Below are 27,300 nucleotides of genomic sequence, written 5' to 3' on the forward strand. Positions count from 1 at the left end.
GCTTTTGCCACGCGTGCAAGAGGTGCGTGTGAGAGTCTAGATTGTTCCTTCTCCCTGGGATTCTGCCAGTAAGATGTCATGTTGGAAAACTGCTGGTCCCTGTGTTGGCCTCATGGGGGAAGCGCCCCCATCTCCCGTTTCCTCCTCTGTGAAGTGGGATGTTCTCCCCCGGCTCCTGATGCGGATGTGCTTGTGGAGGTTGGAGGGGAAGGGGTCCCCAGGCACAGGTGATGGTACCTGGCAGTATTGCCCTCACTTTCCTGGTGTTCAGCTCAAAAAGCCAAGCCCCACCGGGACCTCATGCTGCTTGTGGTCGAGGTGGGTTGGAGGCGCGTGTGCTCCCGTCCATGCCCTTGCCGGAGCAGCGGGGAGCTGGGAGCGTGAGCGGCCGCGGCCTTGGACTTGGTTCCTGTGCAGGACAGCAGGGCTGGGATGGAGGAGGCTCTGGTGCCCGAGGGCTGATTCCAGCAGGGGCTTAGCCTGCCCGGCCTCAGTTTCTACACCAGTGAGATGGGGCGCTTCAGGGTCAGGAAGAGTCTGTGACCTCGTGCACGTGTCTCTGTGTGGCGTCCCTGTTGTGATCTCCCCACGGTGATAACCCTGGGTGGTCTCCTTCCTTCCACCTTCCTCTTCTGAGCCTCTGCTGGGGAAGTCGGGGCTTCCAAGACACTGCCACAGGGGTGACCGCCACAGTCACTACGATTACTTGAAAATGAAGTGTCTTTGTACAGATTTCTTTTTCCGTGGGGCCGGATGTGGAATGCCTCTTACTGTATTTGACAGGTCTGGAAGGATGGAAATTGTCTCTGAATATTAACCTTGTCACTATTACATTTTTGTCCTTTTTAACGTCTTAGCTGGAAAGGAGACTATGAATCGCTCTAGTCTGTTTCCCTAAAGGCCTGAGTCACGCTCTCTATCCTGAGTGCAAAACAGAAGCCGCGTTCAGAGCTTTGATCAGTCATCGACCGCCTTGTTTTCCCGCGCGGTCCTGAGCCGACTGTCCACCTGACCTGCGGGGCTGAGGGTTGCCACAGAGAACTGCTGAGGGAGCATTCGCTGCCTTGCTTTTGCTCACCTGCTGTGCCAACGACGGGCTGGATGTGCTTGGCCAACACCTGTCCCGTCCGTCCGTGCGGCTGAGTGTTTCGGCGCCGGCAGCCGATGCAACAGGAAGGGTTAGACACGCGGTGGTGTCTGGTCGCAGGAACTGTCGGTTACTCCTGCGGCCTTCTGTGCTGCTCCCAGGCCCAGATGCCCTCCCTTCCCTGCGAGGTGCTGTTCCCTCCCGTTTGGCGGCATGTCATATGAGATCGCCATGTGTGGGGCGGAGAGCTGTGGGCGGGAAGTGACGCTGGAAAGTCAGGTGCCTCCCGGGGTCAACCTGTTCTCAAACCTCCTCAGTGAACCCCACGAGGCCTCGCTGGGGCGCCTTCCACCCACACCTGTGAGTGAGGCGGTGGCTTCGTGTCCCAAGGTGCCAGGACACACGTGGAAGCATGGTTCTAGCAGAGGCACAGGGTTATCCTCCCGAGAGCCTAGGAACCCTGCGGGAGGGGCTGCCTGAGCATGGACGCAGCTGAGCTGCGGGTCTGTCCTTTTCGGCAAATCAGCGGCCAGCACCGTGGTTCAGAGCGGCTGTGTTGTAAGGTGACTTAAAGGTGTCTGTTGTAACTAAAATTTACCAGACTTTGTTTTCTTTTGGTGGCTCTAGGTTTTAGGATCTTCATTTGTCGTTCATGTCCTCCATGCTACACGGTGCGCAGCCTCGGGGACGTTTGTGTCTAAAACATGACAGACACAGTCTTCGCCTGTGTGATTTCTGTTGGGAGAAAACCTCAAAAAGGCACCTAAAACCTAAAGCTGAGAATGTTGCTTATTCATTGTTGTATTTTCAAAGAGAATTGCTTTAAGTTTTGGACGAGCAGAACAAAGGATAATTGTCAGTTTCACCATGTCCTTGCTGGTCACGGATGTGCACAAAATACAGTCGTCCTTGGAGTGTGCAACTGGGTCAGCGCAGCCCCACTTCCGCACACCGTCTTCCTCAGGGGGTTTAAGCGCTTGCTGTTTACACTAGGATGGCAGGAGCACGGAAGACCATGTGTTCCTCCTCCCAGCGAGCCTCCGTTCCTAAGAGCCGTGCAACGTTCCAGCACAACTGCCGGAGGAAAGCAGATGAGCCCCCCCAAACAGGTTGCATAAGGATTTGGGCACCCCCAAGGGGCGGGTCCTTGCTGGTTGACGAGAAGCGTGGCGTCTTTGCTGGGAGGAGGGCAGGGGCCTTGCACGTGTGGAGTCATGAGCGTGGCCGAGCCCGGGGTGTGGCCGCGGTGCACATGGCTGCTGGCAGGCACGTCCTGGCCACCAGCTCCCTCAACTCAACGGCCTGAGGGGAGGCAGACGCCTGGCTGCTTCCACACGCCACACGAAAAAACCGACTTCCGGGCGGGCAGTCACTAGCCAGGCCAGGGTTCAAGCCTGCGCGCCGCCGGCTCTGGAAGCTACACGTCCATCAGATGGCCGAGAGTCCGCGTCGTGCAGGACTGTGGTTCTGGGCGGAGCCGGCCTTGCCCGGCTCTCAGAAGGAGCTCGCCGCTGGCTGCGTGTCTTCCCCGCACGCGACGCTGTCTAGACTCGGCATCCTTCAGGGTCGCGCGTGCCCGCCACTCACAGCCGTGTCCCCCTGCTGGCACATCCCGTGGTGCTCTCACCGCCCACCCACCCGTACGCCCTGACGAGGATGAGCTACTGCTGGTTTATTCGCTCACTTCTGGGCTGTTTCCCCTCTTGGGCTGTTGCAGAGAGCCCAAGCCGCTGGGACCGTTCACGCGCGAGTCTGTGACAGACGCCTGTTTGCCACTCCTGGAAACAGCAGAGCGGCTAACGGGCTCATGGGGCAGGTCCGCGTGGGACGCTCCAGGACCCCGCCCAGCTTTTTCCAGGGGCTGATCCCCCCAGGAGCCTCGTACGTGCCCGGCTGCCCCGCGCATCTGGTGTGGACACACACTTGCCGGGGACCGCGGGTGCCGCCGGCTCCCCCGAGACGTCCCATGTGCCTGTCGTCCTTTCGTACACCTCGTGTCGCCCAGCGTCTGCTTCAGTCCCTCGCCCGTGCTGGTCGGGCTGTCCTTGGAGGCACCCGGTGCGGAGACGGGGCCCAAGTCCCCTGTGCGTGTGCGTGGCGTGAGGAGTCCTAAACGTTCAGGTTCCGGCGAGGCCCGGTTTATGGGTACTTCACGCCTGCTCAGTCTTCAAGTTCACTCAGTCTCCTCTGTCGTGTCTGTTCTACTGAACTCATTCTGCGAGGTTTCTCAAAAATTTTACTGTATTTTTAAGATAGAGAATTTCCTTTTGCCTCTTTTCAAAAAGATCTTCTGCTGCTTTACTGTCAATTTATTTTCCTTCCTTCCAAGTGCCGCCCTTCGCCCCGGGGAGCACAGTGATGGCAGCCTTTGACCGTCCCAGCATTCGGACGGGCTTGGGGCTCATGTCACTGGTTCCTCCGAGTGGGTTGCAGTCTCCTGGGTCTTTTAAAAAATTTTTTTGCCTGGCAGTTTTTAAAAATTGTATTGGGACACTGTGAATGTCATTTCTGTAGACTTTGAGTGTTACTCTTTATAAGGCTCTGGCTCTCTCCCCTCTGGGGTCCCCTCCACGTATACATGTGCTGACGCTTCTGGGTCCCCCTTTTCTGGTTTTCCATCAGAGTTGCAGTCCTGGGAAAGGGAGAGGGACCGTGGGAGGCCACCCCCCGTGTGGGAGGTTCGTTGCATGCAACTCTTCTCCACGCCCTCCTGCTTGCGTTCTCCCCCCAGAGCTCAGGGGCTATTTTGTATCTGTCTGGACTTTGCTTTTTCATCAGTGGGGGTGGCGGGGGGCCATGTCGGGTTCACCTGTGCTCGGGCTTGGAGGGTCAGGGTGGCTTCAGTCCCCGGGCTCTGCCCTCCGTGGCCACGCAGCGTAAGGCTGCCCCCCTTCTGCTCACGAAGATCGCACAGGTTATCAAAGGCAGTTGACAGTGATTCACTCGCAAACACCTGTTGAATGCGTCAGTGCCAGGTTTGTAGAAGATGAGGAAACCATTGTTCCCTTGCTCCGTGGAACTCGTGGTCTGGTGGATGGAGGGGTGTGTCGGGAGACTGCCATGTTAACACGGCGGGCACGAACCACCAGCTGGTGTTCCGTGCAGCAAGAACGTGGTTCTCGTGGGGTGGGCATTGGGCACCGGGCAGAGCAGGTCCCCTAGGAAGGAGCCAAGGCCTAGCCCTGTGCCTCTGCCGAAGGTCCCCGGGACTGGTGTGTGTGTGTATGTACGTACACGTGTGTTTACGTGTATGATTGTCACAACAGTTGAGGACCGAAGGTGCATAGGCCCCGGCAGTGGGGGTCTTGGACGCCTTCGTGAGGAGCTCTTGCGTGTGCCACGGCTTCCCTTCTGCTCCATGGGGCTGGATCGTGTGCCGGGGCGGGTGCGGTGGGAACTGATGCCAGCTGCTCCCGTCTCCTGAGTGTACCCAGTGCTGGGCACACGGCTGGCAGCTTTTTCAAAGCTCACTGCTGTGCTCTGGGGTTGGCCTCATTATCCATATTTTTACAGCAAGAGAATGCTTCGGAAGGCCAAGTGATTTACCGAGGATGACACAGACTTTACGACAGGGCTGGGTCCCTGCCACCCTGAGAGCGCCGCTCGTCACCCTGCACGGAGCTCCGGGCTTGGGATTGGAGGACAGGCCGCACCCTGGCCGTGGCCCTGTCAGCAGGCCTGGTGCGCACCTTCCATGTGTGCGCGGGGAAATCTGTCTCCTGTTCCTGTGTGTTCTTCTCATCTAATTTAGGAAATAAGAGCTTTAACTTAGAATCAATGAAATGTATAATTATATGCGGTAGCATTTTGTTGTTGTTGTTGTTAACTAATGGCAGTGGATTTAGTATGATTGAGGCATTTTGTTAACAAAATGGGGGCATTTCCTGGCTTTCATACCGATCAGCTCTGTGGGTGGAGAGTAATGTAATAAGACTTTAGGGCTGCTTTTCCTAGAGCCAACATTTTTTTCGGCTCCCACGTGTCAGGCACTGTGCCTTGCGCTGGGCAGGTGAGGCCAGGTAGGTCTCTGCTCGTCGCACGGGGAGAAGTACACTCTTACTGTTGGTCTTTCCAACAGACGCTTTTCAGAGAAACTACTAGAAGCACAGAGAGTGAGAGGGTGACTCTGCCAGTGAGGGTGGACGGTCAAGCAGGGTGTGAGCGCAGGACGACGTGGGGCACCAGGATGGTGGCAGCGTGCCGTGATCCAGGAACAGGCAGTGGGACGCCGCGTAGCTCTGTGGCTCGCTCGGGCAGTGGGGAAGGCCTGCACAGCCATCGCGCCGGCGCCAGGCAGCAGGTGGAGGCTGGTGCAAAGCCTTCCCAGTCTGACCATGATTCGCCTTGGAGCTTTCCACTTCGCAGCTGTGCAGAAGGGACGCACATGCCGCACAACTCACTGGGATACGGAGCTTTTCCCGGCTCGTGATGTGCAGGATGGTGGCAGTGGCCGAGGTTCCCAGACCCCAGTGACCATGAGGGCCATCCTGGGCCCACCCGGCCCTCCGGACACTCTGTGAGCAGGACTCCACGTGCTCTGTGCAGCGGTCAGCACTTTGTTCTGATGAGCTTTGTGGGGGGGTTGCCCTCTGCAGGCTCGCGGGGGTGCGGCGAGCACACTGCGGCAGGCATGGCTCTGCTGTGTGGACGGTAGGTTGAGTGTGCGACGTGTTTTGACTTTAAGGTTGTTTGGAATTGGGATGGGTTTACTGGGACGGACCCCCTGTGTGTGTTGCTGCAGTCTTAGTGGCAGGTCCACTGGGGACTCTATCAGAAGAGCTGCTCGTGGAGGTAGGACTGGTGAAGCCCCCACTTCTTATCTTCCCTCCCACCTGGGTTCAGGGCCAGCGTCTTTCTCAGGATCGCTGCCCCTGCCTCCCCGTGTGCTGGCCCCTCTGGCCTGTCTGACCCCCCTCCATGTATCCTGCCCTGTGGCTCTGAGGTCGCCACCTCCTGCCTAGGCCCTTCTGGGGCTGTGTGCGGCTCCCAGGGCCACATTGTACGCTGGGTGTCATTCCGGGGTGTCCATGGAGCTGCCCGGCCCACCCGCAGCTCCCCGGGCACGCGCTCCTAGTCCGGGCTGGGCTCAGCCTCTTGACTCCAGCAGCATCCTGCTGACTTCCGCTCTCAGACCTGGCAGGGCTGGGCCCACACGAGGGCCACATACGTGTTAGGGGTTCCTGGTTTTAAAATCTCGTTTCTTCCTAAAAGTTCTGGGCATTAGGGAATACGTTCTAACTTTCATTTGCTAAGGAATCTCCTTCAACTCTGCATCTCTGCTCTGTGAGACGTTCTGCATTCCTGCTCTTTGTCGATGGCCGTGCAAATGCGACTTTGCACACTGATGGTAATCAGGCAGGTGATGGTTTGCCTGTCACTTTGGGGATTCCACGCCTTGGGAAGTTCACGTCTCCGGTGGCAGTTCTCATCTGGGCCCTGCACTAGTTCCGCACTGGCCTCGTCACCTGCGACTGCCCCCGCCTCCAGCCTTCCATCCGGCTCTTTCAGTAAGCATGGGGATGACTGCTGCTTCCCTTCTGCTGAACCTCCTCGGTTCCCTTTGTCTAAAGAAAGCCCTGGAAGCTCTCAGAAACCACTGAGAGGGCACGGAGGTCCTCTGGGGTCCGCAGGTTCTTGTCTTGTGCATTGCCATTCCCCCGCCAGGCAAGCGGGAGCACCTGTAGATCCGGGCGGTGTGTGCACGTTGTGATCCGTCTCCTGGGCGCAAGGTCCAGGGTGCTGGGAGAGGGAGGCGGGGCTGGTGCAGCCCATGTGGAAGGAGGCTGAAGACCTGGACAGGGGTGTGGGGAGGAGGCAGGCCGCATGACCTGGCATCTCCCCAGACCCCGGGGCAAAGGGGAAGGAGGAATGCAGCCGTGCGGGAGGCGGTGCGGCGTGCAGGGGGCTGGGAGGAGAGCAGGCTCGGGCAGAGCCGGTGTGTGGTTTGGGCACCGGCGGGAAGGTACAGCTACGATGACAATAGCAACGAAGGAGCTAGAACTTCTCAGAGGCTCTGTATTAAGCATGTGCTGTGCTTGTTAATCCACAGATGGCCTCTCTTTAGACCGGCGTGTGCTCCTTTACAGGTGACAAACCTGGGATCAGTGTTCAGGACGCTCCTAGGCACAGTGCGAGCGTTCCTAGTAGAGGGAACACGGTCTTCTGGCAAGAGAACAGAGCCCTCAGGGGCAACTCATGCACTCCAGGGCTCTGCCCTGGGGACTGGTTGGCGTCTGCCAGGACACCTGTGGTCTTGTCTGGATCACTGTGATGTGAGGAGGAGATTTAGTCCCTCTCGGGGCTGCTGTGAACACAGAGCTGATGGCCCCCAGGCGGCATGTGCTTGGTGCGCTCCCTGGTGATGTCCTGATTGGATTGTGCTGGGCTTCGATTTTTAGAATCCGCGGTGTCTTTCTCTTCACTTAAAAATAATAAAGAAAGCGGGTGCCCAGGTGGCTTGGTTGGTTGAGTATCTGACTCTCGGTTTTGGCTCAGGTGGTAATCTTAGGGTCGTGGGATCGAGCCCCAGGCCAGGCCCGTGCTCAGTGAGGAATCTGCTGGAGATCATCTCCCTCTCTCCTCTCTCTCTCTGCCCTGCCCCTGTCTCTAAAATAAATAAATACATCTTTAAAAAAATAATACTAATAGTAAGGAAGGGTTTTTCTTTATTGTAATTGATCTCTGTGGCTTAAGGGGAAAACAATCTTCTTTGGGTTTGATCCAGATGTCAGGGCTCCTGCCATTTCTGCTTTGAGCCCCTCCCCTGTCAGGGTGGGCATCTCCTCAGGGCTGACTTTCCTTTTGCTCGGGTTGTACTTCGTTAGAAGACCCAAGAGGCCGGTCTCGTCAAGCAGACGCCCATGCAATACAGCACCTGAATTTAGAATCCCGGTGCTGTAACGATCAATTATCTCCTAGTGAAAGTTCAATTTAATTATATGTGGCTAGCACTCCTAAACTCGAGTCTCTGATTTGTATTTAAATGTCATCATCATGACTTCCCTGGTGAGGTTATCTGCTGCTCAAAGACTGAATCACACGATATTTTAAAAACCACCACTTTTATATAGACTTCAGAAACCACAGCACCTTTCTCCAGTGCAAACTCTTGACGATAATGGTCACATTTGGTCATAAAACTAAACATGGGAAATTGGCATTCAGTCGTGGTATTAATTTTCTTGAACTCTGGCCCATCGAGGATGATCGGAAAGGAACCGCGGTGGGGACCGTCTGGTGGAGACTCACTCGTGCGTTTGAATCGAGAGCCTCTGCGGGTCCACGAGCGGCCCGAGGTGATTTCTGCGTCTGTGAGCACCTTGGACGCGGGGCTAACCCCCATGACAACAGCCGCTGCCTATAGTGGGCTGCTGGTGTCGCGGCACTGGGCTGACCACTTTGTGTCTGCTGTCTTATTTGATCCACACATAACCTTCACAAGAGGGGTTTAGCTCGTCTGAGGTGAGGAGCTTGGGCTGCCGAGTTCTGCATGCCGGGAGGGACCCGGTAACGGGTACCACTGTTCCTGGATGAGCTGTGCTGGGAGGGTCTGTGCGGCTGGGCCAGCCTTGGGAGGGGCTGACGTTTGGGTGCCGTTGGGAGATCTGAAGGAGGCTGTCCCGGCACATGCGTGTGTGGCCTGGGCTTTTCCCCCGATCCGGGATTCAAGCCTGGTCCCTGCGACTAATCCAGATGACCCCTGGCAAAGTGGCAGCACACTTACACACATGCTCAGACTTCTTAGAGGGACCACTGAGCCAGCGGGCGTTCCCCCTACTTTAGAGAACCAGGTTGGCTTTAAAGAAGGCCAGGGGTGTAGGGGAGACACTAAGACTACTAAGAACGCCCTTGAGGGGAGCTGGCGGCCTAGCCCTGGAGCTCGCCCCCCGTGCCAGCCAGTGGCTGTGATGAGAGCCAGGTTCTTCGACCCTCTGCCCATCTACTGGGGACCTGTTGCCTCCTGGCGTCCCTTGTGGATGACCTCCCGCTCTGAGACCGCGGTGGACGGGGAGACCAGAGACCAGATTCTGGGCCCAGGTCAGCCACTAACCACCGATCATTCCCTCTGTGCCCACCACCATGCCTTCACTCGATGGCAAATACAGGTCGTGCCATTCTGGACAGCGCGGACGGATCTAGGGGGGGATCGTGCTAAATGAAGCAAGCCAGACAGAGAGGGACGAACACCACATGATTCCATTTACACACGGAACCTAGACACACACAGAAACGAACAAACGAGGAAACAAACACTCACAGGCACGGAGAACAAACCAGTGGTTGCCAGAGGCGGCGGTGGGGGACGGCGGCGGTGGGGGACAGGGATGATGGGGTGCCGACCTCCAGCTCCAGGAGAAGTCATCTCGGAGACGGGCAGCAGAGCGCAGAGAACACGGTAACGCTGTAGGCCCCTCACTGTGGGGAGCGCTCAGGGTGTGTATGGAAGGGTTGAGTCACTGTTGAACCCCTGAAACTCAAGTGCCAGTTACACTTAGATTAAAAAGTAAAAAGGAGTAGAAACAAACAAGAACGGCAGAAGTGTCCCGAACACAAGGTCTCCTGTGAAGGGGGATTTCCGTGCCGGTCCCAGTCCCCGGAGGGCCGTCACTGCCCTGTGCCGAGTCCTACGGCCGCCTGGAGGGCACGTGTGCTCCCCGGGGGTCCTCGTCCCGCCTCATCTCTCCTCCCTTTATCATTTCTGAACGTTGTGTTTTCCGATTTTTCTGTGATTTGCCCACGGATCAGCCTTGGTTTTGAATTACTCTTGGGACACCTGTGGGGGGTTGCCCAGATACCCTCCGACGTGTGTGGCCTCGCCCCAGGTACCAGAGGTCACATGGGTGTGAGCCCGAGCGAGGAGGGCCATGCCAGGAAGCTGTCCTCCACGTGCGTGTGGCCAGTCCCGCGGCTGCCGTGCCTCCTTACGGCTTGGTGTTCCCTTGTCGTTGGGAAGAAGGCTTGCCCACTGAGAATATGGACGTGACGTCATCCGGGGTGTGAAGCCCACCCCTGCCGCGGGCGGGTGGTGGCCCATGTACCCAGATGAGAACTGCAGCCGCCCTTTGCAGAATTGCAGACCGCACTCCAGGCCGTGCGCCCGTGGGGGCGGAGTGGCATGTGCCTCACGTTGGTGCTCCCATGCACACCCCCACAGTTGTTCCCGTCCCCAGTGCGCTGCTGTCCCCAGTCCGGTGGCTTCCTGACAAAAGCAAACCCCGCAAGCCATGATGGCTGAAGCCTGTTGCGTGGCTGGACTCAGACCAGGGCAGCTCCCAGGCACCCGGGTGGAGGGTCCCTCTGCTGCTTCATGGAACACAGCGGCTTTCAGCAGGCAGAGAGCTCACGCGTCCAGACTCAGCTCCAGGAAAACAGGTTACCGGCCACACGTTGCCCTGGAAGGGAGGATGGAGGAGGGGTGGTGACGCCTAGGGGCTGTGCTCTGAGACCGTGTGGAGAGGTCAAGGCCAGCGGTGCTTCCGGTGGTTTGGGGAAGCAATCCTTGGCTTCGGACATGGCATTCTGGCTATGGGATTTTGACCCTAGTGAGTTAGCTTCTTGGTCCCCCAGCATTCTCGTCTGTGGGAAAGGAGGGATACCGCCTTCGGGACACTCGCCGGCCTTGCCTGTCGCAGGTGGTGGGGGTGGGGGCTCTGGTAGATTCAGGGGGTGCTGGTGTGTAGATGAGGCAGCAGGCTTCGCCGTCCCTGGCACCGTGTCCCATCCCATGCCAGCTCTGCACACGGCACGACCAAAAGCCGACTCCCTGTTCGGTGCTCTGCACGCCAGCCGGAGGAAGCTGCAAGCAGAGCGGTAGCGCTGAGTCTGGGCGACGGCCTCGATGCGGGCGGCCGGCCCCTGGCGTGGGGCAGCGGCTGATGAGGAAGGAGATCACGTTCCTCCCCCGGCTGCAATCACTTGGACGGATGTCCGTGCACAGCGCTTAGCCCGGGGCTCGGCGCGGGGCAGGTGTCTGTGAATGTCCACCTCCTCCCGCCGTCCGTGTTACGGCACAGCCAGCTTATGCTTTCATCCAGGGTGGAGGGAGGCGGTGCGGTTTGGTGCTTCCTCCTCCAGAAATTGTTCAAAAAGCCGTCCGGAGAAGCCCCCACATCTAACTGCACGGGCGCAGCGTTGGGTGTATGTCCCGCCCCTGAGGATGTGGGGCGCTGGCCGGGCGCTGCCCCTCTGTGTTCAGCAGCGAGAGCCTGGGATCCAGGATGTTGCCAAACACTTTTCAAAGGTGAAAGTTATTCTGGGTTACCCGGTGAATGGAAATTGGCCTTTTTTAGTGAAAGCTAGGAAATATCCTGACCTTTTGCTTGAAGAGAACACTCGTTTGCCTCGGTCTGCTTTCAAGGTGGGGGCCTGGGGAGAGCCCTTGCTGAGCGGGAAATTAGGGTTGCTCTTGCCGCACGGGTAGACACCTCACGGGGGAAGAAAAGTACATACGAAAGAGCTAATAAGCTTCTGGAAAAATGTCCGGTCTCTGGAGCGACTCAGACCTGCCAATTACAACATCAGCGAGGCAGCATTTCGCCTCTTCCAAGTGAAGAGCAAAACTCTGTCCTGGCCAGGATTGCAGGGGCGCGGCGTGCGGGGCACCATCTCGCTGCCTGTGTGCCTCAGGGGGAGCCTGTCTGAGAACGAGCTCAGCGCTCTCAGCCTTGACCTTTTCTGCCCTCTGGATTCAGTTTCTGCTTCGAGACGGGCTCCACACACAGCATAAATGCAGACCGGAAACTGAAGCGTGAAGATGTTTAGGATTTTTTCAACAGTAATCTTTTAAAAATTGGGAGAGCTCTGAGTCTGAAAGCAGGGCGATCGTTGGGTAAGCAATCGTACGGCCGCATGAGGGGATGTCCTGCAGACTGGTTTGTGGTGATTTGGCAGGGTTCGTGGTGCGCTGAAAGTGAAATGGTGCAGAGGCCACCAGGGGGCTCAGCCAGGGAAGCAACCGACTGTTGACTTCTGGCTCGAGTCGTGATCTCTGTCCTAGGATCGGGCTCCTAATCGGGCTCCTCGCTCAGTGGAGCGTCTGCTGTCTCCCTCTCCCTCTGCTCCTGCCCTGCACTCTCTCTGTCTCTCTGTCTCTCTCTCAAATAAGTCTGGGAAAAAGCAGGTGTAATGTAGTCTATGTATATATTTATGTGCATGCATGTGAGTAAGACAAGATGTGTAATAAATTGTACACATAGAGTCATTCGAACTGCACTGATGTACAAATACATAGGAGAAAGACTAGCATGAAGGTATCACAGTTAGGGTATAGGCTTGAGTCCTTCTTTCTTTTTTATGCTCTTTGCTATTTTCCCACCTTTTCCGGTAAGCCCGTCTACTTCCGCCGTCAGAAAGGAGTCCGTGTAGCTTTCAGACAGAGTTCTGGCTCCAAAAGCCCCTGCATTCTCTGGGGCAGCTGAGCTCCGGACACCACCTGGCCGAAGGCCGTGTATTTACGGGCAGCTCAGTAGTTTGCTCCAAGCTGCCAGGTGGGGGGTGGAGGCAGGCTGCAGAGTGCCCCGGCCCGGAACCAAACAAGGGCAAGGTACAAGGTCAGGCAGCCGCGAGGGGGAGGTGAGCACTGGCCCGGCGTGGCGGTGGTGGGAAGGCTTGGTTCCCGCCCTGTTTGTTTGGGGAGTAGCTGGTCACAGCGTGCAGGCGTTACCCAGGCCTGGAGACCATGGCATGGCCTTGCAGACCTCTGCCCTCAGGGACCTAAATTCCAGTGGACCCCATACACCCTGAAGCCCACAAGGAAGTGTTTTTACAGCTCCTGATAAATGCCACGGCAGAGATTAATGGTGTCATGCAGGTGGGGCGAGGGGGGTGCCCCGAACACCTTCCTCAAGCTCCAGCCTTGAGAACGGGGGTTCAGGAGGAGAGGGTCCCAGCCTGGGGAGCAGTGAGCACCAAGGCTGAGGCAGGAAGAGCCCAGTGTGTTCTAGAAACTGCCGGAAGTTAGGGAGGGCAGGACACACCAGCAGGTGGGGAGGCTTTGGAGAGGACATGGTAGTGGAGCAGAAACCTGGCAAGGAGGTGTCACAACAGAGGGTCCTGGGTGCGGGGGCAGATGGGGACGGGCGGGGCACGGCTGGTGGGGGGCGACTGAGAGACAAGGGACCGCTGCTGAGGCGGCTCTTGGGGTCCCCAGCATTAAATGATTCCTGTTCCCTCTAAGTGCCCATGCCGCATCCTGCCTGCCTCACCCTGGTCCGGAAATGATGTTTTCTCCGGGGCAGTGTGAGTCTCCTCTGAGGTTAGGGTCTCTGACCGTGTCTCCAGGTCGAGGCTGTGCATTGAATCACCTCCGGGGCTGGTGCTGCCCGGGGAGTATGCCAGTCCCTTTCCTTGGAATGAACCCATCTGACCTACTGACAGTGATGAGTCCTACGGTCTCTGGCAGGCCTGTGCTGACGCTCCGACAGGCAGCCGCCGACCCTGCCCTGCTCACTCATTCTCTGCTGTTTCCCCTCTCTTAGAATGGCCATTCAAGTGGACAAGTTCAGCTTCGAGAGTTTCCCAGAATCCCCTGGCGAGAAGGGACAGCTTGCAAATCCGAAGCCCCTGGAGGAAGAGAGGCAGGAAGCCCGCGGCCTGGAGGTCGACAGCAAGCTGGACGTCCGCTGGGGAATCATATCCTTCTCGTGGCGGCCACCTTGGCGCGTGGTGCCCCTACTTGGGGCTTGTGCTCCCCAAGAATTACCCTGGGGGCTTTGCCGCCAGGTGCTCAGCACGCAGAGCTCAGAAAGGGCGTGCCAAGGAGACGCAGACCGTGGCTGTCCTTCCTTAGCCCCTTCCCCGTCCCAGGCTCCCACCGAGAAGGGGTGGATTCAGGGCAAGGGAAGGCCGCCTCCCTGAAATGTCGTGGGTCATGTGTTTCTTTCCAGCATCGATTGTGTTAGCGACACATCACGTTCTCGTGCCGGCCTCCCAGTGCTGGGCTTGGGAAGCGTCACGGAGTGACAATTCGACACAGGACAGACACAGTTGCTGGGCAGCTTGGGGGGTGTGGCACAGGTCCCGAGGCACGAGAGCAGCCCCGCGTGACCCGCCATCAGCCGGAGTCCCGGGTGCACTCACGTTTGCACTCGGCCGTCCTGCAGAACATGTGCTTTGGGGCAGTGTTCCTCGAGGCACCCGAGAGGCGGAGGGGGAGGGAGGAGGCCCCCACGAGGCTCCCTGGCCTCGCTGGGCATGGCTGTGCAGGCTGGGGGTTCGCTGCACCTCAGGGGTCGGGCCAAGCATCATGTCGAGTCTATGAGGTTCAGGGGAGGAAGCGGTGGGCACAGGGCACTCCGGAAGGCTTCACAGAGGGGGGACATTAGAGGGGCTTCTGTAGGGTGGGCGGTGTCCTAGAGGTCTGCAGTGTTAGAGGATGGTTTGCACAAATGTCCCCCAGGAAGAGGCCACTCTGATGTGCCTGCCTCAGTCTCCTTGTTCGTGCCTGGATCCTGTGCTCTGTAGTGTCAGGTCGTCCTAGACCATCTCCCGGGGTTCTGGAAAGGTCCTCAGTCTGCGGCTGGTGGTTTCCAGGAGTTGAGGCACTTTCCTTTGTGTACACTCCAGAAAATCTGGGGCTGGTGGACCTGCGTCCCCAAGTTGCTGGGACAAAATAAGCACTTGCCATGTCACATCGGAGGACTGGGGAACCAGACATTGAAATCCGAGTGCCTGGGGCCTCCATACCACAGCAGCCCACCACGGGGTTCAGATGTTTGCCTTTGTCCAATGGGATGTGAAAAGGAGGGGTGACTGGAGCCTCCCTCCCCCACTCCCCCCCAACCAGTGCCTGCTGGTGGAATGACAGAGTGACAGAGCCCCAGAGGCAGTGGTGTTCGCCCCGCACACCAGCCCTGCTGTCTCCTATGTTCTTCCTGCCTCTGACTGGTGCTCTTGCTCCCCTGGGGAGAGGTGAGCTGAGCCCCCAGCCAGGAAGTGGTGGGGCCGCCTGCCCAGTGGTGTTGAGGGTATAGCCCTGTTCCCAGCCCTGCTGTCAGGGAGGGTTGGGGGACAGCAGGAGGCCATGGCTCTCCTGTCCTGATATCTGTGGTCACGACGCTGAAGCTCAGGGAGCTGGAGAGGTTCTGCAAACTCCGAGATGCTCGCTCCTGGGCCTCAGGGCCTTTGCTTCACGCTGGGAACTCAGTGCAGAGCCAGGAGGCCTGGCTGTGGGTGAATCCACCTCAGCCCCCTGGAGGCAGAGGCAGTGTTTTTGGCAGGCCCGGCAGGAAGGCATCGTCCTTTTGAGTCATCTCACTGTGGGTCCAGATAAGAGCAGGAAGCCTCGAAATGGGGGGTTTGCGCCCCTGCCTCCCCGGTGCCAGGGCTACCACGGCACCTGCTGAAGATACGCCTGCCACTCTCTGGTGCCACCACTGGGTGGGCCCAGGTCGTTCACCACAGCGGAGGGCTCTGCCGCCCCGTCTCAGCGGTGACAACCGCCCGCCCAGGTCAGCCTTGGGATGTGGGGTGCAGGCACGTAACGGAAGCCCTCGGCCTGGGATGTGCTCCCTCTGATGGGGTGATGCTGACCCTCAAAGTATTTGTGTTCTCTGAAAACAATGACCAGAACAAGCCAGAGGTGTTTTGGGGTTTCTCTTCTTTCAGCTCTGCCTCTTTCAGGAGGTCGACATCCCCGTTGTCTGTGTTGGCTTAATAACTCCTGCAGCAACTATGTACGTGTGCGGACACGTCGGTCTCCTGGATGTGGCGACTAGAAGTTTGGGGGGACTGTCCCTCTAGGCGGATCCGATTAGAGGAAGAGTATTAAGGGTCTCTCTGTCTCTCCTCTGGCAGCGACATCTGGCGTGGGCGCATAGCAGACTTCTGCTATTGCAAACCTGGATCCAAGCAGATGGAAAGACCAAAGACTGAATTGGCTAATATTTCTATTATGCATTTTAGTAATATTTTCTCAATATTTAGACTTTATACAAAAATTGGAGCCTAATTTGACACTCATCTGCAGTAATAAAAACGGTCCGTCTGTAGCGTGAGAGGCTGCATAGACCCGTTGGTGGGAACTGTGGCTCTTACAGTAGATGCGGACACGCCTGTCTCCACTGTGTCTGCCGTGACCGGACGAGCAGCCCGGGCAGGCCAGCTACTCCAGCCCCACAGTTCACCCGGTGAGGAGCCGGATGCTCGTTTACGCTCGTGTGCTGGGTCCTGGAGATGCCCTTAGTCCGAGGGAGGAGCAGCCCCAGAAATGGGGACTTACAGAGCACCCCAGAAGGGCTGAGGCAGGAGCCTTCCTGAGTGAGGGCTGGCACGTCCCGGAGGCTGAGAGCAGCAGCGACATATGTCATTCCCCGTGACTGGGAACACAGCTTGCAGACCAGAGGGGCAGTGGGAGCCAGGGGCCTCCCCCCCCCACCCCCCTTCCTTCCTCTCGCCTCCCGCTTTCCCTCCTGCCAGCCTCAAAAGTCTCTCCTGTGGAACTCCTTATCGCCAGTCTGAGCCTGCTCATTTTTAAAGGGACTTTTCCTCTTTGGCAAGAGGAACCGGCTGGTACGTAGCGTCTGTGCGGTCTTCTGGGGGTGGGGGTCTGGGCCTGCACAGGCGTCATCAGGCCCAAGAGCCAGGCTCACGTGACCAACACTGATGCCGTCTGGGTGAACACATGCTTCCTGCTGCTCGGCGCCGTCTCCTCGCCGCCTTCCCCGCCAGCTTCCACGGTTGGGCAGTCTTTGCTGAACTTGGGAAGCCTTGATAGAGCCGATTTTGTGGTCAGCAGATAATAGCCGTCCATGTGTAAAGGCAGGAAGCACCCATATTTGGCTTTAGGATGGGACCAAGGATCCTGCATGGTTGGGGCCTGAGCCCAGGACCGAAGGCCCAGCTCTGCTGCTTCCGGCGTCCCTGTGGGGAGGCTGTGGTCTGAGGGACAAGTGTCCCTGTCTGTTCAGTCAAGGTGAGATTAACCCCTCAAGTTTGCTGTAGGATTAGCTCTCACCATCTCTTCTGCTCTTTTGAGCTCAACCAGGATAATCACGTTTTTCTGACCCCAAACTGGCAAAACTGACAGTACTCTGGTTTGAGAACTAAGTGCGTTTTGGAAGTGAACTGATTCACTGGAGGTAACAGCCAGGATCCCAAAACTCGTGTCCTTTTCCTACTACCTGCTTGAAGTAAGGTCCTGCGGCTCTCGTGTAAGCCCAGCACCCACCCCTGGAGGGTGTCTGCAAGGGGCGTCCCCTTTCCCGCCAGCAGAACCAGAGCTGCTCCCGTGATCTGGCCTTGGATGGGCTCGTCCCGCACAGGAAGCAGTGGGCCAGGCCTCGGCCGCGCCCCTACTTCCCCCTCTGATCAGACCTGTCGCCGGAGTTTGGGACTGTAGTTCTGAGAACACCTCAGCGTAGCTGGTTCTGGGGTGGTTGGAGATTGGCCAGATCTGTTTCTGCTTTCCATTTGTAACTGGGGAGAGGTGGGCCCACCAGGGTCTGACCAAGTCTTCCTCATCCTTGACGGCTGAGCTCACGCGTCCTGTTTCCCGGAGCCCACTCTGTTGTTGGCCTCTAGCGCTCTCATCTCGCCCGGCCGGAGCTGCTACTTCGCTCGTACTCCTACAACACTCAGTGCCTAGCTCTTTTTGTTACCATCTTTACCAAGTACAGGAAGGTTCATTTTGTTCCCAAGTTCACTGCGTCCTCACCGGTCTGTGCCGTTCCTGGGTCTGTGCGGTGTCCTGTTCCCTTAGCAGCTACTTCCCGCTGACTGGCGCTGTGCTGGGCTTGTGCTAGGCACCGGGGACTTCTGCAATGGGCAGCATGGGGTATGGGCCCTGCCCTGCCGGCGCGTGCTCCTTTCCTGGCCTCTGTGCTGCGTGTAGTCGCCAGCATGTAGGTATTAAAATCATTTGGTAAAATAAAAAGTTTTTAAAAAATAAAGCCATTTGGTGAATGCATGGCTTGCGTCTCTTTGAAGGCGCAGATGGAAAGGTTCCCGGCTTAGCCGCACTATGCCCAGGGCTGTGGCGGGCGTGTGAAGGGAGTTGTAATGAGCACGATTAGTCTTACTGGAGCCGGGCTCTGCTTCCAGAGGGCAGCCGCGCACAGACGGTCTGTGCTGGAGACAGACGAGGGGTGAGCGCGGGGCAAGCTCCGTGTCGTCTCCCGCTCTCGGTGTCCTTGTTTCTGTTGCAAATCCCCCTCCAAGAGCCTCTCGGGTTGGCAGGATACTTGCTGACAGAGCAGAATCCATCACTGTGTAGGTTTCATGGCAAGAGCTGGACGCACACTTCAGCTGATCCCCATAAAAGCCAGTGACCCGGACCACCTGGACAGTGTCTCTGCCAGGTGGTCTGATAAGCACATGTCTCCTGGGTTCTGTCTGGAGACCCTTTGGAACCTTCTGGCTGCTTTGGGGGCCAGGTAGAGACTCAAGGAGCCCAGCTGTAGCCTGGGTTTTAGATGCCAGAGGACTGCCGGCCCAGAGCGGGACCTGGAATATCTTTGCAGCACGCAGAGGTCACTTACACGCAGGTAGCCGGCATGTGGAGGGACACGGAGCAGGGCAGCTGCTCCGAGCACAGGGCCATGCGTCTGGACCAGGCAGGGCAACTGCTCTGAGCACAGGGCCATGCGTCTGGACCAGGCTGTGCGTTACCAAGCAGTGTCTGGCCTTGCTAACACCAGTCAACCTTGTGAATCTGGGAGGCTTCACGGGCTCTGACATTTGTGTTTGGATTTTGCTGGAGTTTCACAAGCATGTGCCTGCAAGACCGTCAGCCCAGTGTCCTCAGTTTGGTTGGTCCTGACCAGGACAGTAGGCCTGGGACACGGCCACGCCTGGCTTCTCAGTTTTCTAGACCACATTCTTCCCAGTAAGCGGAATGTGCCTACAGCTGACCCCGCCTCCCTTTTAAGGCAGGGCCGGAGATTAAACTGTGGGCAGGGCCTGCCCCAGGTCACCCTTGACCCTTCCTAGTGGGTTTGTCGTTTGTTTTCTGAGATGCTTAATGGAGCCAGGGCTTCCCATCCCCTGAGAAAACAAACAAATGAATTTCTTGCAACAAGATCCCTCTAAAACACAGTGCAGTAGGCTTTTCCAGTAGCCATGTCAGGAGAAAGGGTTTAATCTAAATGGATTTCATGCGAACACCTCCTGTCGACAGTGCAGATTTCTGGATCACCTTAAGCAAAATTCAGGGTTCATTTTGTGTCTGCCTCGAGGGAGTTCAGTGTCTCCAGCTGCTGCCAGTCCCTCGACTCCGAGGCCTTCCAGCTCCCGACGGAGCAGTGCTCCCGGCCAGAGAGGAGCACAGTGCCTGACCTCTGACCTCTGACCCCGTACCGTTGCCCCGGCTCCTGGGCCCGTGGACCCAGACTTGAGGGCTGTCTCCCCCAAATCCAGACATGGTGGCCAAGCTCACCTTGAGTCCCTCCGAGAGGAGTCAGGGTTTAACACGCAGCATCGATTTCGGAGTTGGCTTGGGGAGTCAGGAGGGGCTTCCTGAGCCGGTGGAGATATTAACGTGAGTGTGTGGTCTGCATGTGTGTGCACACGTGAGTGCAGTTCATGTGCACGCACATGTGCTACAGTGTGCGTGTGAACATCACACAGATCGGTATGCACCATGTGTCATTAGGTGCGTGTCCCGGTGCAACACCTTCTGTGTCCTTTCGTTTTGACAGTTACTATGGGTGTGTGTCTAACAGACTCCTGCAGTGACCGCTCACGCCTGTCGGGCGCGTGCTAAGGGCTGTACTGTTCTGAGTGATTTACCTGGATGGGCTCGCTTAATTTTCACAAAGAGCCCTAGGAAGTGGTTTTAGGCACATTCCACAGATGGGGAAACTGAGACCCCATGAGATTCTCCCACTCTCGTCCCAGGTCACCAGCCAGTGAGGCGCGGAGCTGGGATTTGCGCCCAGCTGCCTGGCTTCAGGTTGTGGCTCTTGGCTCTGTGCCGGGCATCCAGTCTCTGCCAAGGCCTCTGTGTACCTCCGTTTTGCAGAGAAAGTCGAATGAGGTTGCAGCATCCCTCGGACACCCTGCTGGTCAGTGCTTCCCCTGCCCTGGGTTCTCCCCACTTTGCCGGCCCTACCCTCAGCCCGGCAGGACGGGCGGAGCTGTACTATTGCACACTGTCCCCGAGCAGCTCACTGGGCCATGTGGCATTTCCCGTCCAGTTGGGTCTCTGACCGCAGGGAGCTGAGCCGAGGTATAGGCCACCCCTGCTGGGGTGAGAACAACCCACATCAGCATTCCCAAAGTTCACGGTGCAGATTGGAAAACAGTCATGGGAAAGAGGCTCATTAATCACTTAAAGCAGCCTTTCCATTAGTGTAATTTCTATTTATGGCAATCTGCTAATTTATTTGAGCTGAAGTGGGGCTGGGCTAAGTCCCTGCACCTGTCATTTCTCCAGGTCTGGCACGTGGGTGCAGACAGTCCATCTTCCTCGGGGAATGCTCGAGGTGCAGGCCTACCCCCTCCGGCTCCCGCACCTGGAAGCCAGCTTGGAAGTGACTGTTGGCTGCTCCCTGGTGATGGGCTTCCAGATTTGCCCCGTAGGCTGCAGGTAAACTAGGAGTTCAGATCGAGGGGCAGGGCCGGGAGGACTCAGGCCCCTGGGCTCAGCAGGGTCTGGCTGAGCCCTGGGCGGCCGGATCATCCAGGGAGAGTTGGTTGAGCAATCCTTTTTTTTTTTTTTTCTTCCCTAAAATAGAAGACGAGTTCATGGTTAACTTCAGTTCCATGAATAAAGACAAGGTCTCAGAAACTGCTCAGTGTTTTCAAATCGCAGTACGGCACCAGATACTTCTGTTTTCAAATCGCAGTACGGCACCAGATACTTCAGTGCTAACGTTCTAGCTGAAGATGAGTGGGAAGGTGTGTTATTAGCTTTCTGCATTTTCCTTGCATCTAGCTGTTTTCTAAAGATCTGGAAGTAAGCATCCGTGGTTCCCAAGACAGGCAGAAGATTAACTGTGTATCATGAGAATGCTGTAAAGGCTGTGTACAAATACTAAGTTTCCTTAACAACGATGAATGACCCGCAGTCATATGTAAGGCTCACGTAACAGACTGGGCTCCGGAAGAGTAGGAAGGCTCTCATCTAGGCCTTTCATGCCTAGCCCCTACCACAGTGCACAGAGTGGGTGTTGACAGATACTTGCTATGAGTCACTGGAATGGGGAGGCGCATGGGGACAGAGGCAGGCCGCAGGGACAGCATAGACACACTACAGGGTGCAGCCGTCACAGACAGGGAAGAAGGAAGGGGTGATTTCTGGGCTGGTGGGTCAGAGGGGACATCCCCAGCAAGGTGAGGTTGAGGCTCCAGTCAACAGAATGGCTGAGAAGGTTCCAGGTTGGGGAGAACACAGGAGTAAGGGCACCAGGGCAGGACAGCACCCCCCTGTCTTAAGAAGTGCCCGTAGTTCAACATGGCTGGTACACATTCTTGGGTGCGGGTGTGTGAAGGAAGAGGTCAACAAGCAGAGGAAATCATGGGCACCTGTATGAGGTTCTGGGGAGTTGGGTTTTATCCCAAGAGCTGTGGCCAGCCACTGCAGAATTCTGGGCAGGGAGCTGTGTCTTCAGACTCTGGCGGGGCTCCTCCCCCCTCACTCCCTGGGGGCCTGCTGTCACCATGATGGATTTGTGTCTGGTTGCGGGATTGCGCTGCCTTTTGGGAATTCAGCACGAGAGTCTGCAGAGCTGTGCGGGGCAGTGCTGGGCTGTCTCTGCTGTCTCTTTCTGTCTCTTGGTGAGGCCCTTATAAGGTGTTGAGTTGAAATAGAGGCTCACTGCCAGGACTAGGGTTCCTGTTGGGCTCTAGGTATTTGACACCCATTTCTGCTCTCAAGGGTTACAGTGGAAAAGCAGAGTAATGGTGCCACTCTGAGCCTTGTCTGTGGGAAAAGAATATAGCACAAGGTCTCTCTGAGCGAGGGCTTACCTGTCGTGTTTGGTTGCACATCTTCTGTAAGCACAGGCCTCCGGTAGTAGGTGCTCAATAAATGTCCACTCCCTCAAGCTTATGTGGGCAGTGGCTTGTCAACAAACTGTGGCCCTTAAGGGTTATAACTTGAAGCTCCTTCTGCGTTACTCCTGGAAAAACTGACCCCCTTAGTTGGCTTTTTCTGCCTCCCAGCTCCGTAGATCTGGAGTTAGGGGCTTGGAGGTAGGAAACCTGGTCTTGCCCCCAGGGTGCTCACCGTGGCTGCGTTGGGGAGTCACTTATGACAATAGATGTTTGTAGCTCATAACCAGTGCTATGTGGGAATTAGGAGGGAGCCTAGGGCTGAGGGACGGCCTGCCGGGTGTTGGGTTGGTGCCAGTATTGGCCAGTCGGGGGCTATGCTTGCCACGCAGGAAGCATCATCTCCCTGCCTCCCACCTTTCTGGGAGAGGACCTCACTTACATAGGCCAGGTCCTGCTGGAGCTGCATACCATTATCTTAGCTGTAGGCCACACCAGTGCCCTGCATGGGCTTGAGCCAAAATTGCCGAACACATCTGTGTCCCCTACCTCAGAACTTCATGGTCACCTCACACAAGGAAGAATGAGCCTTTGGGTGTCCAAGAGACTTTTGGCCTCAGTGAAGTGCCTTCTGAGGTACCTGTTCTGAGTCTGTTCCTTTAAAGGCATCTTAAAGGTCAGGTCCTGACCTAGTCCTTCTGCTGGGTTAACACTGTGGCATTAAGATTCATCTCACTGGAAACGTGTGGCACGTACGGAGAAAGTCTGGCAGGGGATGTGCAGTGCACTTGGAGTTGAAGAACCGAATGTGAACCTTACACCTCCCCCTTCTTGGCTGTGTGATTTTGGAAAAGTTTCTTACCATCCCTAAAGAGGTTTTATTGATCTGACATTGTTATAAAGGCTGTATGAGATGATCTGTAGGTAACTGACACATAACACATGCTCAGGAAAAAGCAGCAGACATTTATTGAGCACCTGCTGTGTGCCAGGCTGGTGACCAGGGGCATCACTCTCCTGTGGCTCACCACCACAGACGGTCCTCTGAATTCAGCTAAGCAGTTGGGAAGGCATGGCTGCCTGCTCTTTGACCTTGCTGGTTTGGGGAGGGGAGGTCAGAAGAGGTTCATACTGAGCAAGATCCAGTCCCAGACCCTGGGCCTCATGGCTCACCACCTCCAAGGATTTGTGACCCGTAGGAGGAGTGCACAAAGGGCAGTGGCTTCAGGGAACTCAATTGTGTCTTTGAGGCAGAAGTAGCAAGCATGGAGGGCACCAAACATGGAATTTGCTGTTCCTTGCTGGGGAGTTAGATGCTCCCTGTGGAAGGCCCCAGAAGCAGAATGAGAGTTGTGCTAACCTGAGCCGGGAGCTTGTGTTCTCTTTTGCCTCAGGCACATGGGTTATTTCGTGATTACTATGGATGTGCCCTAGTACACCTGCAAAGCCTGGTGTGCACCAGCGGAGTTTCCACAGTCCTGTTGCAGAGTTACCAGCCCTGCCCTTGTAAGGGAAAGGAGCAGAATCTCAGGATAGTGACTCTCACTACTTGGAGATGGGACTGCTGGGTCCTGGGTGACGGGAAAGGGCTTTAAAGGGGGGGAGCCTTTTCAGCACCACGGACAGGTCCCGCCACTTCTCTGTGGCCTCCACCCCCAGGTTTCCTGAGAATGGACACAGGGTTTAGAGAGAACTCTCAGAAAGTGCGTGCAGAACATGGGCTCTAGGCTCAGTCTGCTTGAACCTGCCACTTCATAGCTCTGTCGGCTTTCTTACTCTCACCTTGCACCTGAGTTAAAAACAAAACAAAACAAAACAAAACTTTGAACAGAACTAGCAGTCCCTGCCTTATACCCGTCAGGTTCTAAAGTCTTAATTTAAAGATAATATGAATTGAAAAGATACATATTACACACTTAACAAAGAGCTTCTCTCATGGGAGGCACTTTGGAAATGTTCTAATAGAAGCAGTGGGACTGTGGTCCCCAACACCATTTATCGGTCTCTTGCCCAGACACCAGGATCTGTGTATATAAGGAACAGTAGCGGCTGCCACCTCTACCTTCGTTGTGGTATGTTTGCGGTCTTGCCTGTGATAGTGAGCAGGAAAGGCAGCTGCATGGCGGACTGGTTGGCTGGCTTTGCGTTTGTGTGTCCACGCTCAGACACCAGGCTGTTTTTTGGTGGCTTATGGGGCTGAAAGGGAGGGGTGGTACCTGCAGGTAATTAGCTTTATTAGCTCAGCTGTATGATTTTATGGCTCACATCCTAAAGCAAATTAATACAAAAATATACTACTGGAATGGTTTCCAAAGCCCCAGTGCCATTTGGCAACTTTGTAATTACTCACATGCTAACCTGCCCCGCTAACTAATCATCGCAAAGCTCCTCATCCTGGCCACGTTCATTAGGCGCTATTTCTATTTTGCAAGCACCGTGGTGTGATCTGCTTTGAAAGTCTGGCATATTTTTTTTTTCATAAGAGGCAGTAATATGCCATATTCTGAGGTCTTCATTTTACACCCCTGGAAAGACTCAGGGAAGAAAGAAACATGAAAATGTGCATATTAAGCCCAAATATGCCAGTCCACCTGCATGCTGAGCTCTTCCTTCCGGGTGGGATGAGGCATGTTGACTTTTCTCAGCCCTGACCTCGGAGCTCCGTCATTGGGCCCACCCTGTATCAGGTCTGCAACTGCTTCCAGCAGAACTGCACTGTTTATTTTTTCTAAAATTTTTATTTTAAATATGTAAAATATGCACATGGTTCAAATTTTTCTTAAAAAAGAGTGTTCCCCTCTTGCCTGTCCTCCCCAAATGCCCATTTTTCTTCATCCCTTCCATGTATTTCAGAATTTCTCTCTGAAACTCTACGTAATATATAGACTTTTGTTTGTTTGTTTTTACACAAAAGTATGTGCTGTTTCGCATCATGGTTTTTTCACTGAACTGTATGCCTCGGAAAACTTTGCATACTCATAACTAACTTTCTCCCTTTCCAGTAGTGGAGTGTGGTCTTGTGCCTGCATTCACATGGCTTTGCCATCATGGGGGGTTTCAAGCTTCGGGACTTTTGCTGATCCGGTCACAGTGTCATTGAGCACGTCATCTTTCCCTTCTGGAGGCATGCTGTGGGGAAGCCCCAGCATGCCAGAGTTGGGGGGCGCTCTGGGAGGATCCCCACTCCATCCTCCTCCTCTGTCTACATGGCACAACTGTTGCCTCCCACCAGGTGAAGGGAACACGGAAAGTGCTTGCCACAGAGCCCGCCCAACAGGAGTGTTCCCGACATCTATACCCTTCTGTGTCCCGCTCTCCAGGACCCCAATGTGTGTCTTTTAGTCTGAGACTTGGAATTCACCTGGGAGCCTTCCCTGTACTAGGAATTGGCCACCACTCTGCCGGTGAATTTCTGTGTGCCTGTGAGTCATGTGGCTTATCAGGTCCTAGATGAAACCCAAACCGAAGAAAGGAAAGCCGCCTCCTTTTGCCGGTGCCGCGTACGCACTCCCACTTCCCTCCAGCACTTTGATGCCGATGAATCACAGAGAGCTTTGCCAGGACCCGGCTATGAGCTAGGAAGGGGGCTTGGTACCTTTTCTTGGAAAGAGAAAGTACCTCTTCACATGGTGGTCACAAAGGGAGAGAAGGCAAACACAACTGCTTGTCTCCACTGCCCAGCCAGTCCCTGGGCTCTAGGTCTTCATCACACTCCCCAGGGGATGTGTTTCCCCAGCAGGAGGTTCCCTCTGGGTGTTGCTGGGGCCATGGCAGCAGGGGATGCTGGCCTGAGTGGGTGGTAGGCAGAAGGCTTGGGACTGACTCAGCCCAGGTGCTGGCTCCCAGGAAGGTCACCACTTCTCCCAATCACAGTGTCTGTGCTCTCACTGGGGCTGGCAGTGGCCTGATCCTGGGTCACTCCCCTCAGGAGGGAGAAGAGCCCTTCCTTACCCTGCTCCCCATAGATCTTGTTGGCTCAGGGACTGGAAGAGTGGAGTCCCAGCCCGGGGCTGAGAGGAGACATCCCCTCTCAGAGACTCACCCCAAGTGAGAGGCTTCTGAGTCCTCCTGGAACGGATGACGCCTGTGTGCCCCTGCGGTGGTGGGTTGTGCTGCTGCAGCCGATTGAGCAACAAGCATGAAAGCCGACCAGCCGCATGGTGGCCGCGGCAGGCTTGCAGTGCTGAGCGATGGCCACAGAGGAGTCCACAGAACTGGACCGGCGTAGCCTGGGAGTGTCTGCAACCAGGTGGGCTCACGTTGGCCAAGAACCCCAGCCACACTCCCCGGTAGTCCCCCGTGTTGCTGGGCAATGGGCCAGGCCTCGTGGCCATTGGTCACTCGCAGCAGGCAACCCACCAACCTTTCTGAGACTCTGTCCTCACGTGTTGGACAGTAATAGCCACACGTGCCTGGCCCTGTGCCGAGGGCTCCGGCAGCTGTCCCCTGGTGATGCTGGACTCATCCCATCGGAGGGTCCTACTCTCCTCGCTCTAGCAGCGACTGTGCTGGGCCACCCGTACCAGTGGAGGTCTGTCTCTGACGAACAGCACCCATTTCCCCACGCCCGCCGTCATGCAAATATGCACACAGGCTTCATTCGTGAAGTGATTTCCACACTCAATGCCCTGGGTCCTGGGCATTGTGCAGGATGCTGACGCTTGAAAGATGAGGAAAGGTGCTCCGGAGGCAGCCAGGGAGATGGACATCGAGGCACCAATGGCTGTAATCCTTGAAGCAGAGCCACGAAGAGCCCTGTTGAGATGTCGTGTGCGCGTGTGTGTGCAAGGTGTTCGACGCTGCTGGTCCGAAAGCCAGGGTAGGAGTCTGCCGGGCGGGAGGGGAAGGGGGTTCGGGTGCAGTGAGGTGCCTGTCCCTCCTGGGGTGGGTCTCTGCGTGCGTATGTGTGTGGGACACTGCGCTCCCTTCTCCCTCCGGGAAAGCCGCGCGCTCTTCCCCGAGGAGTTTCTCTCCCTGTCCTGCTCCTCACCTTGAGAAGTCACTTAATATGGAGTGTCGTGTGTTAAAATTAGGATATTCAGATCTGTGGGTGGAAAGGAAGAAAAACAATCATTCAGTCATTATCCATGGAAATTAAACACCGTACGGTGCTGTGTTCATAAAAGACCGAGAACTTCCCAGCCAATAAATTCTTAATATGAAGCAATTCCTCTTGAGAAAATTAAATTTCTGGGAACCGAGGGTGGGTTGCCATTTACTCGGAAGAGTGGCTGTTTGCACAGGTAATGTTACCTGGTGCTGGTGTTGAGAAAGCCCATTGTCTT

The 27,300-nt window shown here is 56.2% G+C and overlaps 1 protein-coding gene across 2 annotated transcripts in view; it reads left to right on the top strand.

Annotated features, from left to right (window-relative positions):
* The window catches only part of TRAPPC9 (trafficking protein particle complex subunit 9), a 491,769-nt gene that overhangs the window by 364,655 nt on the left and 99,814 nt on the right, over nucleotides 1-27,300 (top strand). For both annotated transcript variants that reach the window (XM_082720692.1, XM_082720693.1), the window contains one exon: nucleotides 13,564-13,717. In XM_082720692.1, the coding sequence (XP_082576818.1) occupies nucleotides 13,564-13,717 (154 nt within the window). The remainder of the gene's footprint in view (nucleotides 1-13,563; nucleotides 13,718-27,300) is intronic.

This window comes from Mustela nivalis (assembly GCF_964662115.1).
Source record: "Mustela nivalis genome assembly, chromosome: 2".
NCBI classification, from domain to species: Eukaryota; Metazoa; Chordata; class Mammalia; order Carnivora; family Mustelidae; genus Mustela; species Mustela nivalis.